The sequence below is a fragment of the Panthera tigris genome, chromosome D4, assembly GCF_018350195.1.
Source record: "Panthera tigris isolate Pti1 chromosome D4, P.tigris_Pti1_mat1.1, whole genome shotgun sequence".
Classification (NCBI taxonomy): Eukaryota; Metazoa; Chordata; class Mammalia; order Carnivora; family Felidae; genus Panthera; species Panthera tigris.
In genome coordinates this window covers 31,509,831-31,525,762 of record NC_056672.1, presented here as the reverse complement: position 1 = coordinate 31,525,762, position 15,932 = coordinate 31,509,831, and the positions used below count along the sequence as shown (strand labels likewise).

At 33.3% G+C, this 15,932-nt stretch overlaps 1 protein-coding gene across 2 annotated transcripts in view; it reads left to right on the top strand.

Annotated features, from left to right (window-relative positions):
- The window catches only part of KIAA2026 (KIAA2026 ortholog), a 129,835-nt gene that overhangs the window by 69,584 nt on the left and 44,319 nt on the right, over positions 1 to 15,932 (top strand). For both annotated transcript variants that reach the window (XM_042964777.1, XM_042964776.1), the window contains one exon: positions 3,904 to 3,983. In XM_042964777.1, the coding sequence (XP_042820711.1) occupies positions 3,904 to 3,983 (80 nt within the window). The remainder of the gene's footprint in view (positions 1 to 3,903; positions 3,984 to 15,932) is intronic.

The window sequence follows — 15,932 nt, the reverse complement described above, 5'->3', positions numbered from 1 at the left end:
AGATGGAGAATAAGAGACAGGAAAGAGGAGTTGGATTGGGGATAATAATCACCTGCATTTTGCTAGTTAAGAGGTATATCTCCATGTTCTGGAAGACTAGAGTTTTGTGCCTAAGTTATAAAATATATTTTTAGTTACATTGTCTTTCTCTCAAGTTGGGCTTCCTTTACTACAGCTGTCCTCAGCATAGTTTTAAAAAGCTTCCTTAGGCCACACTTGAATACTAATTACTAGGCCATGTTAAGTTTTCCTTCTCTATTTTCCAGGTACAAGTTGACACTCATTTTTTGCTCATGTGTGTATTTTAGGCCCAATAATTGTGTCAAAATTCTGTATATGCTTTCTGACTTTAGCACAGTCCCAGATCTGAAAATTGTATTCTGTTTTATGGGACGAGATGATTTAGGGCTGGGGGGGGGTGGGGTAAAGATCTGGTGTATCATCAAGTGAGTGGTGGAAGAATGGAAGCCCACTAGGGGGCAGTATGTAGCTTGCCCTATATATATCTTGCCCTGGAACAAAAGCAGATTACCAAATAAAGCCTGGTGGTTTTGTAGTATCCATGCTACATTTTAAAAGTGGTATAATAAAAAGGAAGAGCCAGTTTTTACTGAAGAATGAAGGAAAATTTGTATTCAAATTTTTATGAGGATATAGTCTGAAGATACTAATAGTGAATATGTGAATCTTATAATCCTAATCAAAAAAGGAATGCTGTGAAATCAGTCAGAAGCAAATTACATTCCTGCAGAAAATTTGAAAGAATGCAGTATTTTATCATAAAAAGCACACAACTTTGAAGTGAGGCAGATGTAGTGCAAATATATGTCCAGTGCACATTAGCTATAAGTCCTCCATCAGTTTATTTGCCTGTTGATAGCCAGTTTTTTTATCTGTGAAAAATGAGGTAAGACATACCTTGATGTAATCATTACAAAGATTAATTGGAATAGTGAATGCATAGTACTTAACATGGTGCCTGGCATGTGGTAGGAATCAGTAAATGGTAACTGATTTTCAAGAGGTAGAATTATATAATGGAAAGAACTTGGACTTTGGAGTTAGAATCCCTGGCTGTGGTGCTTGCTTACAGTGTAACACTTGAATAAGTTAAGTAACCTTTGGTTTTCAGTTATCCTACATTAAAATGAGGTGTTGCCTACCTTGAGGGGTTGTTTTGAGTATTAATTGAGATAATTTATATAAATTATCTTGCTAAGTGTCTGACATAATAGGTTCTCAATAAAAATTAGTGTTCTTACTACCACTCCTAGGTCATGTTGTGAAACTCTTTGGTAAATTGCGTAAATTATCTAGTTATTGCCAGTGCTTTCTTTATTTAAAAATGGACTCAGAGAGACCTTAAGAATTATAAACAGTTACCTGCCTCCCTTTTCCTATCTCCAGACCGGTGAAATTTCTGATTAAAATTAGGATTTTTCTGTTTAAGGATCATTTCTCATAACTTCTTGTATGAAAAATGCTGTAAATAAAAAACGAATAATGTGATTTCTGTCATCAATAATTCAGTCTAGTAAGGATGAGAAACCTATAAATGGATCATTACAATACTGTATAATGTGTTACATAAATATTGTAGGAAGTAGAGTGGTAGCACAGAGGATATATAAGCAAGAACTAAGATGAAAGAATAAGTTAATAAAATAATTTGAAGAAGGTTAAATGATAATATTTGTTTAGACACTTAACATAATGGCTTAGCTAAGGGAGATAATAACAACTAACATTGATCACTTAACCATGTGCCTAACAGTAGTCTGAGTTTTTTTTACGTTTTAATTCTCAATAAGAAAGTAGGTAATATCATTATCTCTGTTTTATAGATAAACTGCACAAGGAAATAAAGCAATTTGTAGCTAGTAGGTGGTTAGAACTGGTATTCAAACCCAGGTAGTTTAGTTCTAAAACTCAAGCTTAAAACCACAACAGAATACTACTTCCATTTATTTAATCTACATTTAGGTATCCTAATCATATAGTGAAAGGAAATACCCAGTAACCACTTCACCTGCTTAATCCATTAAAATAAGCATGGCTGCTAGAGTGAACTGGAGCTTTAGTACCCAAATTTAGTGCTTATGTGGCAACAATATAAACTTTATTGGAAGTATCAAGGGTGACCTCTGTTGTGCTTACAAATGAATGCAAAATCAAATGATATTTACTCATTTATTTTCACATGGTTTTTAAAAAGCTAATTACAACAGTGCTGGGGCTGGGGTGGGGGTGGGGGGATAAGGAAGGATTTCATTTCCTTCAAATTGTTTTTATAGCTTTCCCAAAATTCATGAGGCTATTAAATCTTTTCCTATGAACTTTAAAAAATGTAGTTTATAGAAGAAAGGCATTCTTGTGTCCAGACTCATGAGTCCCTTTGAGAGGTACCTATTGCATCCAATTAGAAATCAGTTATTCTAGCTGTGTTATAGAGATACCAAGAGTTGAATCACTTCTTCCTGAATACTGGTTAAGCAGACCACGCACTTGCCTATTTTTGTGGAAGTTTAGTTCCTGTATAGATTCTGTGTAAGCACGGAAACAAGTAACAGTGATAAGAAATAAATGTTAGGTTATTTTAATTAAAAACAAATGTCAAGTGACAGCAGGTTGATACTTAATAGAACAGGACAGTGAAATCCATGTGAACTTCAGCAACTCAAAATTTGTAGTAGTTCAAACATAGTATACGTGCATTTTACTGAGTCAAAAGTTAGAAATGATCAAATGACAGTTCTGTGATATGGTTGTAAAGGAATACAGAAGAAAATACAATTATATTTAAATTAGAATTGTGCCTACAAGTTGAATAAAATGTTGCAATCAAATGAACTGTTTGCATGGAAGCAGATCATATCTATATAGGAAAATGTTCAGAAAGGGATTATGTAAAAAAATAGTAACTTTTAAGCTGATTTTAACGTACAAATGATTGTGAACTAAAATTAACTTCTAAGTGTTTCTGATTAATTTTTATTCCCTTATATAGATTATCAGCTCCTGGAGGACAGGATTTCCATTTTATGATTCTTTGTTATTCCCATAAATTGTAAAGTGCCCTGTATCTCATGTTTGTTGAATAATTAACAACCAGTTTATTAACTGGTTTTGCTAAATGCAAATGTAGACAAAACACTTTAACATGTTCCTTTCTAAAAACAGAGGTTATATGCATGTATATATCTCTGTTATGTTAAATACAGAGTAGATACATTTCAATCTGTACTAATGAGTTGGATTTCTTTAAGAATGTGGATTTATTTTTCGTAGTGATTTCTGATTGCATAAATGACTAGATGCACTTTTTAAAGGGAGATTTTTACCTTGTTTTTAAAGTGATTATTGAATCTGCCAAAGGCAGCCTCTTAGGTGATAAAGAGATAAAGAGATAGAAAGACCTTGTTTCCTAAGCTGCTGAGAGGATTTTCACATTAGATTGGTTTAAGACCATAGTCTTCAGAGTATAGTTTTATGCAAGTTCCTGACTATGGAAGTCATTGTTAAAAGGTAAGATTTTTTTGTCTTATAAAATTTCATTTTAAGTTGTGAATTAGATTTTTAACTGAGCAGTAGTAATGTGCCTTTTTTTTTTTTTTTTTTTGCCAAATCTTATTACAGTAAGTTCTGATACTGTGAAATTCATCAGAGATTTTGATAGTTTAGTTCATGTGTAAAGAAAACAGCATTTGTTAATATACTTGTTACAGGTAGTTATAGTTTAATGTTTGCTTTTACTACGGCTTGTTTTGATTCATCACTTTATTTTGACTCACTAGAAGCCATCTGTTAGTTATATTTTAACTTTCAAGGTTCTATGTAATTTGGTTCTTGTTAATGAAGTGCTATAAACAGTATTATGAAGCTTTTCTCTTTTAATCTTGAAAGGAAAAAAATCCATATCTAAAAAAGCAATCACAAAGAAGAGGAAAACTGTTACAAAGTCACCCACTGTACCAGAATTTCAGGTAAATGTTTCAATTTTGTCTCAACATTTTTTAGTTTAACTTTTTTAGTGTTTATATTGTTCCTCAAGAGATTGGCTGAATTCCACTGTAACACCCATACTTTAAATGAAGTGTTTCCAACTATGACTTTTTTCCCTTTAAGTGCAAGGCACGGATGGCTAAGATTCAATCTAGTATTTGAAAATTTTTTACCTCTATTTTTGTCTCTTTGATAGTCAAAAATCTCTGGTTTTTCTTATGTTATTCTACTTTGTAGAAGTAGTTTAATAGAATATATACTATATATTATAAATATAAATGTTTAATACATGATAGCAAATGTGTACATGAGAGTCTTCCAAGAACAAATCATAATTTGTAAACAATTTGTAAATAGGTAATTTATTTTCACTTATTTGGGCACTGTGGAAATAGTAGACTTATTAACTTAAAAACAAATCTTTTAACTCTTAACTATATATGAACTTCAGAGAGAATATTAAGTAACATTTAATTGAATGGTCTTTACACATTTCTGCAAAAAGAAATAACTATATTTACTGCCAGATTATTACGTGAAGAGTTTTTCATTTGTAGCTGGTACTAGAATCAGCAGAGAATTTCACCCTAAGTAATACTTTTATTTTCAACCTAATAAAAGATGTTTTTTCATTCAAATGACTCTTCTTTTAAAATATCTTTGTATTACCATGTCCAGTCCAGTTCTAACAATACTTAATTCCCAAAAAATAAAAATGGTGTTAAAATAAATTTCTGTCAGTCTCAAGTCAAGAAGAAAACAAAGAACAATAACTATGAAAATATTGGTAATATGTAATGTGAGTTTAATAGTTACATATATCCAAAAATGTAAACACATTTATTTTTCAGTAAAAATCTTATTTTTAGAAGTGTTTTTATGGAAGTTACTAATTGGTAAAAATACAATTTTAAATGAACAGTGAAAGAAAATAGGCATTTTCTTTTAGTATTTTAGGATAGAATATATTTTTTTAAATGTTTATTTAGTTTTTTTGAGAGAGAGATGGAGAGAGAATTCCAAGCAGTCTTCACACAATTAGAGCAGAGCCCGATGCAGGGCTTGAACCCGTGAAACTGTGAGATCATGACCTGAGCAGAAATCAAGAGTTGGACATTTTAACTAACTGAACCACCTAGGCACCCCTAGGATAGATATTTTTAATGACTTTCTTAGAATGAATTTCAAACATTTCTACATAATCTTTTTGTATAAAGTAACCTTGGTTACAGAATATTAAGTGAAAAACGTATATTTACTGTTTTACTTGGAGGCTTGTCTAACCATTGCTTATACCTGGTATTCAGTACTATAATATTGTCATTCTTCCACTGATATCATACCAGCCTTTGCTATTTTTCCCACTGATTTTTTTCCCCTCAATCCCTTAAAATATTCATCCTAGGAATATAAGTCTCAGAACAGACCTGACCTGCTGTTGATGTTTGTTTCCATTCCTATCTTAGTGGATGGACTTTTATATGTAATAAGTGACATAGATAGCATAGTATTTTTAAAATTGCAAATGGTATTCATTAGTGAGGCATGAAATTAATCTAGCAGATTATATGACCACCATTCCTTTTATAAACTAACAGTTAAAATAGAAAAGAAATTATGAATGTGTCAAATACAGTAAGGGTAATATCATTTCATGAAACTTTGGTTTTGGTCTTGTGTTTATTGTACTTGCTTGCACTGTAAAATATATTTTTGACCATGGGTAGAGCAAAAAATCTTGAAAAGCACAATACTAAGTGATGCTTTGTCAGTTACTGACCATTTGCTTACCACTCTCAGAAACTTAAGGTCAGAGTACATGTTTTGCCAAATTGAGCTGTTTAAAATAAATATTATATTAATTATGTTATGTTTTATTATGTTATATATAAACCCCCTTCCTGGTTCTTAAGGTGTCCTAGTGTGTGGGGGGGGCGGGGGGGGCGGGGGGGGGCGCGCTAGGATGGGCAATAGGCTTATGAAAGCAGTGGTTCTTATGCCTAGTTTATAATATGAATACCATGGTATTATCCCATGAAATTGAGAGCTGTCTCCCAGGAAAAAAGTCATTTGCTTCAAATAAGCAAAGAAGAGGAGATAAGACACTATTAGTCACTAGTAAACTTTGCTGTTACAGATAAAACCTATAGTTTTGCCTTTCAAAATAACTTTATGTAGAATTTTTTTTCTTTGAAGTTCCCCACATGTAAGAAACTGATTATTATATAATAAAGAAGTGAATTTATTTCTTTCCCAGAAGTTCTAGCAATATGTCATTTAGCACCTCAGATTCTGCAAATTATTCATTTTATCCAAGTTCTTTAAATATCCCATTTCTAGTATTAAACATAAAAATACTGTCTAAAATGGTTTCGCTGGGAGATTTTCTTCACCACATTTATTCTAAAATATTACTGAAAGTAATGAAGCTGTTAGTAGATAGAGATTGGATCCCTTTTGCAAAACCTGACTTAATTTGTATAAGGATTAGTCCATCTTTAAATAGACAATAAAACATGCTAAGAGAAAAATGTGTCCAGGGATTAAATTGTAAAGTTTATTTCTTGATAAGTCCTAATGAATTAAAAAAGTAAATCCTGTTTTGACCTCAGCTACTTTTTTTTTTTAAGTTTATTTATTTATTTCGAGAGACAGAGACAGCATGAGTGGGGGAAGGGCAGAGAGAGAGGGAGACAGAGAATCCCAAGTAGGGTCTGCATCATTAGCGCAGAGGTGGCTGTGGGGCTTGAACTTAGGAGACAGTGAGATCGTGACCTGAGCTGAAACCAAGAGTCAGATGCTTAACCGACTGGAGCCACCCAGGCACCCCGACCTCAACTACTTTTTAATTCGACGGTGTTTTTGTTGACTTTTTTAAATCTGGAAATTAACATTGCCTGTTTGCTTCATGTTTACTTATATTTACACCTAGTATCTATATCTCAGTTTAAGAAAAGAATTATCCTACCTTTATTTAAGGTATACACTATAGGTATTCAAATAGTGGATTGGGTTTATTTTTGTGTGTGTATTATAAAGAGACTAACCACATCTGTGCCACTTGTTCCTAAGGGTTATGTCAGTGGTTCTCATACTTTAGATAGTATAAAAATAATGTGATACCTTTATTAAAAATGAAAATTCCTGGGTTTTATGCACCAAGATTTCATCCTTGATTCAGTGGATCTAGATGGGTACCAGTAATGTGCATAGTGGTTAAGCATGGATTCTGGAACCAGGCTATATAGGTTCTAATGCCAGCTTTACCACTAACTCTGTAACCTTAACCTCTTTGTGCTTTCAATTCCTCATCTGTATAATGGGGTAACAATAGTACCTACTTATAGGGTTCTTGTGACAATTAAATGAGAGAGTTAACTGTTTTATGTATTCTTTCTTATTTATTTTTTCAAATAAGCATGCCAGATTCTTTAGACATAAGTACAATGTTATGAGTAGGAAAATCAATTAAGAATTGGCTTAAAAGCATCTATTACTGACTTTTACCACATAAAGACTTTGCAGTAAATCTCAGATTTGGTCATATTTTATAAATCATGAAATGTTATGATTAAGCCTACAAGAATTTGAAAAGTGAAAAACCAAGTAATATTTGCATCATTAGATTTAATCAGGGGAAAAATTTATGCTTACCCACTATAGGGTTATGGTGATTATATAGTTGGCTTATTGGGAAATTTTGGGGTTTTTTAATTTAGCAATAGGTGCAAAAAAATTAGGAAATATTTTTATTTTTAGTATTTAGCATGTTGGTGATTTAAACTTTTAAATCATATTGAACAATTGCTTATGACTTTATTAAATTGACTAAAATTTTATTTTGTCAGTTTTGTAATATAAGACTGTTAGACTGAAAAGTAAATATCAATTTTCTTAATAAAATTAATATTTGCCAAAGCCTTTTAATTTGTTTATTTGAGAGAGAAATCTAGTATGTGAATTCTCTTTTTGAACACAGTTATAACAGAGTCATAGGAAGTATTTTTAAAACAGTGTGTCAAGTCTCAGTAAAATTTTAAAATAATGTAAGAGCTTTAGTTGCCATGTCTTTGCTTTTCATTGGTAACCAAAATCTTTCATGTAACTTATACTTGATCCTGTTTATATATGTGTGGTTTATTCTAAAGGCTGGTTTATAGAGGAAATCCAGAATCCAGCTGCTGACTAGGACTTACATAGTGGTAGTATTTTTAAACATAAGCATAAACTCAGATCCTTAACATACCTGTGAAAAAGTTTAAAACTTTTTAAAATATAAAAAACTATAATTTTCACAGGTATGTTAACCATACTATATTTAACCAATGGAGAAACTAAAGGATATGAAATACAGTAACAAATTGAGACCCTCAGTATAACAAATTGAGACCAAAATTAGAGTTCACCTGCTTCACTGTGTTAAGGATTATTTTGATTATATTATTTTATTTTGATTATATTATTTTAAATTGCTACCTCTTAAATATTTTTAACTTCAGCTTTTTCACTTTTAAAAGTATGGGTTTTACTTTCCTCTTAAAATTCTTTCAACTTTTAAATATTGTGCATTGAGAGAAACATATCTCATTAATACAAATACTTTGTTAATCAGACTTATTTTTCACATCACATATGATATCCTATTTGCAGGTTTTGAAGCAATCATTCTTGATAGTATGGTGATCATAAGAAATGAGAAGAAATTTTCTGTCCTCATATTTTAAGATGTTAACATAATTTTAGCTTATTTATTTTTAAAAGTTTATTTATTTTAGAGAGAGAGAGAGAGAGGCAAAGAAGGGGGGACAGAGGATCCGAAGCAGGCTCTGTGCTGATGCTTAACCAACTAAGCCACCCAGTCACCACATTATAATTTTAGTTTAAATACAATATGAAATTTGAATTTATACCATGAATTTAGTGTTTTGCTTACAATTTTTAGAATGAAGTGTAGGTTTGTTTTATTAGAATGGTAGTGAATGAGAGATCCAGTTTGGGCCTACTCATTTTGATTCCTTCATTGTTTTCCCTTTGCTGTTTAATGTGACTTATTATATTGCTTTAGTTTTGTATGCTGCCTTATGCTCTTTTTGGAACAAATAAAGAAAATACCTCTCATACCTATTGAGTTTATGCCCAAAGGCATAATTTCTAGCTTGAAGTAATGATAAAGTAAGGAATGATTTATTATGTTAGGTTTTTCTGATATATGATCATATCAGAATTCTTTTGATCTCTACTGGACCTCCCCTCCCCCGCTGTATATACACATTCCTACTTTCTGAGTTGAAGAGGAGACCTTTTAATATTTAACATTTAATAGAAATCAAAGCTTAGGGATAAATTAAACCTAAAACTATAATACATATTCAATTGTTATTAGATTTTTTATTTTGTTTTGTTTGGAAAGATCCCTTAAAGAATATAATATAATATAGTAGGAAGTGGATGAGTCCTACGTTCTATGGTCTCTTCTACCAGTGTGTCATCTTAGGTTACCTCTGTTAGTTTTAATTAGTTTGTATGTGAACTGGAGATACACCTTTTTAGTCTAAAAATTACATGTTTTTAGTCCTTTCTGTTCTAAGATTTATGATTTTGTGGCTCTCATGGATTGGCCTTAAGTGAAAAGTTATCTTGAGGGAGAGTGTGACAGCTTTCAAGAGGTTTTCCTTGGGGTATCAAACTTTTTTGTAACTTCTGCAGTATGACTGAAAATTTTGTCTCATGAGTATTGGCAGTGTGACCCAACTGTAATCTGAGCTGCTATGGAGCTTTTGTTTTTCATCCCTGGAAGCCCTGAGCCTCAAATAACATTTTCTAATTCAAGGTAATGGAGGCTTTGATAAGATGTTTTGCTTTGTTCAAAAAATGCATCTGTTCTCCTTAATAGGTGAACTTTATTTATTGGATTGATTCTGTTTCAAAAACACCATTTGAAGTTGAGTTTAAAGGCCACACATATGCCATATTATATAAAAAGAGAAGGAATAGAGGGTATATAAGGCAGAGTTGGCATTAATCAGAGTATTTTTTCTTTCAGTATTAGTAACAAAATTATGTATGTTCCTATATATGAATTTTCTCAGAGCTTAACTTGACTATATATTTTGAGTATCTGCATTAGGTATATATCTATTTGTAGAGAGTTAGTATAGAAAGAGACTGTAAATTGTTATGTAGCTATTAATTCATTTTAAGATAACTTCAAAGTAAATATTGCTAAAATTATTTTCACGCTCAAATTCAACAAATTTATGTTGAAGAGTCCTGTCATTTAAGGAACATTTATCTTACCATTGTGCATTTAATTCAGTATTTCATCCGCTATTTGGAAATTAGTCTTTTTGATCTTCATATTCAAGGACACTCCTATGTGGGCTTACTGGCCAGAGGGGGATAAACCGTTCCTTGCACCAGCTTCTGTTGAGGATGCAAGTAGTAGTAGGAAGGATGGGGGAAGTAGTCAACAGCTCATATTATTTATTTGAGGGAATGCTGTTTCTGGTGCTCCGATTACCAGAGGTATTAATCAGTTCCCCAAACCCCCAATTATAATAGGCATGACCATAAAAAAGATTATTACATTTACATGGGCTGTGACGATTACATTATAAATTTGATCATCTCCTAGTAAGGTGCCAGGTTGTCCAAGTTCGGCTCTAATTAGAAGGCTAAGGGCAGTCCCTACTATGCTGAATAAAAGGTAAAGAGTGCTTAAGCACCGAATAGAAGGTAAAGAGTGCCAGTATCTTTGTGATTAGTGGAAAACAATCAAGGGTTTATGAACATAGGTAAAATGCCTGAGGAAAGCATTAGACTTTAAATCTAAGAACAGAGGTTTAAGTCCTCTTTTTGCCAGGCTCTGTGGTGAAATAGCATGTTGAATTGCAAATTCAAAGAAGCAGTTTCAAAAAAAAAAGAGAGAGAGGTTAGAGTGGGAGAAAGCCAAAGCATAAGAGACTCTTAAAAACTGAGAACAAACTGAGGGCTGATGGGGGTGGGAGGGAGAGGAGGGTGGGTGATGGGTATTGAAGACGGCATCTTTTGGGATGAGCACTGGGTGTTGTATGGAAACCAATCGGACAATAAATTTCATATATTAAATAAATAAATAAATAAATAAATAAATAAATAAATAAATACAAACAAAAAAACCACTCAGGATATTGCCTGACATATACTACATGCTCAATAAATGCTCACTATTATTATTCAAAAAAAAAAAAAAAAAGCAGTTTCAAATCTACCAGAGCTTCTCCTGCCTTTTTTTCCCTAGATAGCAGGAGAAGATTGAAGCCAGTTGATTAGTTAGCTGTTGACTAAAATTTCATGGGATGGAAGCCCACCAGTCTGTCAAGGGCTTAGCTAATTAAGTGTTTGATTTGCAGTCAATTAATGTAAGATACATTCTTGCGGTCTTTAAGGTTAAATATGCAGCAGTTAAATTGATGTAATTTACTTATGGCTTTGAACACCCTTGGTCTATTTTAACCTAAACTCCTAGTCCAGAATAGATATTATTGGTATAAGTGGGAGTAGCATAGTCAAGATTACAATAAGTGGGCGCAGGAAGTTTATCTTTTTGTGCTTTCAAATTGTCATTTTATTTTTATGTTATTTGTTGAGGGAAACAGTACTGTGACATATGTTAGTCGTATATAACAATATAGGTTGAGGGGTGCTGTGATGGCTAATAGTGTAGATATAATAATTTCATGTTTTTAATTTCTAGAATGGTTTTTCACTTTGGGATAAACCCTAGGAGTGGTAGAAGGCCTCCTAGTCATAGTATTAACACTAGGATGAGTGAGGTGATTAGGGGTGCTTTGTTTCATGTATGGGATAGTGATAATGTTGTTATGCCTGAGCTATGTATAAATAGTATGAAGGTAGTGAGTGTTATTATGATATAAATTACTAGGTTTAAAATTATTGTGGGCCTGTATAGTATAATGACTGTTATTCATCCTATATGGGCAATTGAGGAATATACTAGGATTTTTCATAGTTATGTTTAAGTCCTTTTCGGCCTCCAATTAGGATGGATGTGATGGCTATTGTTAGAAGTAGATTGGGATTGATGGCAAGTGAGATTTGATACAGGATGGATAGTGGTGCAATTTTTTGTCATGTTAGCAGAATTAGGCCTGAAGATAGATTCCCTGTGCAACTTTAGGTACTCAAAAGTGAAATGGGGTTAACCCCCGTTTTATTGTTAAGGCAACAGTTATTATAGTCAATGCTATAGGATTGAGGGTTTTTTATGTTATTGCCCGGAGTATAGTAGGTTGATGATAATTCCTATTGTTAAGGGTATGGATGTGGTTGCTTGTGTTAAAAAGTATTTTGTAGATGCTTCTTTGGCTTGTGAGTTGAATTTTTTTTAAATTTATTTTAATGTTTATTTTTGAGAGAGAGAGAGAGAGAGACAGAGCATGAGCAGGGGAGGAGCAGCAAGAGAGGGAGATATAGAACTGGAAGCGGGCTCCAGGCTCCATGCTGCCAGCACAGAGCCTGATGCGGGGCTTGAACCCACGAACTGTGAGATCATGACCTGAACTGAAGTCAGACACTTAACCGACTGAGTCGCGCAGGTGCCTCTGAATTTTTTTTGTAAGGATAGGGATGGTAGCTAGCATAGTTATTTTGAAGCCGATTCAGATTATTAATCACTGAGAGTTTATTATTAAAACTATAGTTCCTGAGATGACTGTTGTAATAATAAGAATAGGGGGTTTTATTAGTACAGGAAGGGTATAAATCAACATTTTTGGGGTATGGGCCTGATACCCCAGGCTGTAAGGTATAGCTGACCTTACTATAGAATATGGTATAATGTAGCATGAAGAGTTTTGAATTCTTAAGACTAGGTTCGATTCCTATAATTCTAGAAATAAGGGGATTCAAACCTCTATTACTTACTCTATCAAAGTAACTCTTTTATCAGACATATTTCTTATGTTTGGGGTGGAATGCTTGCTATAATAATAGGTAGTGATGCATGTCATATACATAGGGTCAGTGTGAGGGGTAGGAAGTTCTTTTCCTAATAAATGTATTAGTTGGTCATATTGGAATCATGGATAGGATGCTCGAATTCATAAAAAGGTAATTGTCAGGAATAGAGTTCAAACAGTAAAGTTGACTCTGTATAATTCTGGTAAATATGGGCTGTGGAATGCTCCGAAAAATAAGATTGAGGATGTTCATTATGATGATGTTGGTGTATTCTGCTAGGAAAAATAGGGCGAAGGGACCTGTTACATACACAATGTTAAACCCAGATACAAGTTCTTATTCTCCTTCTGTTAAGTCACAGGGAACCCGATTAGTTTCTGCTAGGGTTGAGATGAATCAGATCATGGCTAAAGGTCATAAAGGGAGTGATGATTAGCATTGATAGTGTAAAGGATCCATTTATTAGCAGTACTGATAGTAGGATTATTGCTAATGTAACTTCGTATGAAATTGTTTGAGCTATGGCCCACAGGGCTCTGATTAAGGCGTAATCATAGGATTGAGTAAATGGCGAGACTTGACATAGCTAGTATAAATAATACTCCTAAGTTTATGTTGATGAGTGGATATGGTATTGGCAGGGGGATTCAGATGGTTAGGGCGAGTGAGAGGGCTAAAATGGGTGCTATAATAAATGTAGATATGGAAGATGTGAGGGGTTGCAGGGGCTCTTATTAAAAAGTTTCACCGCATCTGCAGTAGGTTGCAGTAGCCTGTATGTTCCTAAGATGTTTGGTCCTTTGTGAAGTTGTATATATCCTAATACTTTACATTCTACTTGTGTTAGGAAAGCTACTGCAAGGAGGATTGGGACGTTCAGTGAAAAGATGTTAATTACAAACATGTTAGGGAGAGGAATTGAACCTCTGATTATAAAGGTTTAAGTTTTATGCAATTACCAGCTCTGCCACCCTAACAAACCCGGATTCTTGGGCAGTGGAAGTTAACAAAGTCTGGATTGAGATTATATCATCTAATGAGTTTAAGGCACTTTATGTGAAGTAGGCCTCATTTCTCTTGTCCTTTCGTACTGGGAGAAATTGTTTAATAGATAGAAACCAACCTGCATTGCTCCAATTTGAACTCAGATCATGTAGGACTTTAATTGTTGAACAAACGAACCTTTGATAGCTGCTGCACCATCGGAATGTCCTGATCTAACATCGAGGTTGTAAACCCTATTGTCAATATGAACTCTAAAATAGTATTGTGCTGTTATTCCTAGGGTAACTTGTTCCACTGATCAAGTTTTGGGATCAATAAGTGATGTAATACTTTTGACTATTTGGTCTAGATTTCAGACCCTCAGAGCTTGTTTATTCTCCGAGGTCACCCCAACTTAAATTGTCAGTCCATGTATTGTCCCTGTTGGTTGAATTGAGTTGATTTCTTTGGACTGGTTAATTAAAGCTCCCTAGGGTTTTTCATCTTATTATTATATTCCCGCCTCTTCACAGGAAGGTCAGTTTCATGGATTGGAAGTAAGAGACAGCAAAACCCTCATGTGACCATTCATACAAGTCCCTATTTAGAGAACAAATGATTATGCTACCTTTGCATGATCAGGATACCACAGCCATTTATATCAGGATACTGCGGCCGTTTAACAAACTTCACTGGGCAGGCTGTACCTCTAATACTAGAAATGCTAGAGGTGATGTTTTTGGTATACAGGCGGGGTTTGTGTTTGAGTTCCTTTTACTTCTTTTAATGTTTCCTTAGTTGTGTGCCTGTGTTGGGTCAACAATTAGTTTGATAATTAGTTTATAGCTGGATTATTTTATCTTATTGTTAACTGTGTTATCTGCTCTGATATAAGTTTATGCAAGGACAGGTATTAGCATTGTTGCTTCTATTGTTAAATAGATTAACCCAGTGTTAAATTAGGAGTTGGTTGCATATTTTGGTATTAAGATGATTTTAACGCTTTCTTAACTGATGGCTGCCTTTAGGCCAATTATGGTTGTGTTTATACTTATTCTCTAAACAAGGTTGTATTTTTTCTAAAAAGCTGTAACTTTTTAGATACATTTTAAATTTATATTAGAATTTTTAGGTTTTTAGGGAAGTTTAAAGTTGAACTAAGATTCTCTTCTGGGTACCAGCTATCACCAGGCTCCTTAGACTTTTCACCTCTACCTACAAATCTTCTCATTTATTTTGCAACATAGATGAGTTTATTCTACACAGGTTGTTTATAGGTAGCTTGTCTGGTTTGGGGAGGACTAGCTTAACTTCACTTTGTTAGGTTATTCTAGTTAATTAAGCAAAATGTACAAAGGGGTAATGTTTGCTGTTTAGTATTTTTAATTTTTCTTTCATTGTTCCCTTACAGTACTTTCTTTATAGCACCAATTTAAATTTCTCTATCCTATACTTGTAAGAATTTATTAAATGTTTTGGTTGTTTCATGTTAGTTGAGTTTTTGGTTGTTTTGGCTAGCTTTGGTTCAAGATGATCATTTGATGTGAAATCTTCTGGGTGTAAGCCAGATGCTTTAAGCTACATCTTGGTTTATCCGTGCATACTTTCCAGTATGCTTACCTTGGTATGACTTATCTCCTCTTGTGTTTTTGTTATTTGAATAAGTTGTCTTTAGGTTTATGTCACTTGAGAGTGATGGGTAGTGTGTGCTTTCTTCATGGCCCAATTCAATTAAGCTCTCTATTCTTAATTTACTACTAAATCCTCCTTTAGTTCTCAGTTTCATAAGAATTTTCATAGGGAATTGTGTTTTTACGTAGAAAATGTAGCCCATTTCTTCCTACCTCATGAGTTGCACCTTGACCTAACTTTTTGATATATGATAGTTGTTATTACTTTTCTTTCTTTGTAGGGTTTGCTGAAGATGGCAATATATAGACTGAATTGGCAAGGGGTACTGAGGTATATTGGGGTTTATTGATTAC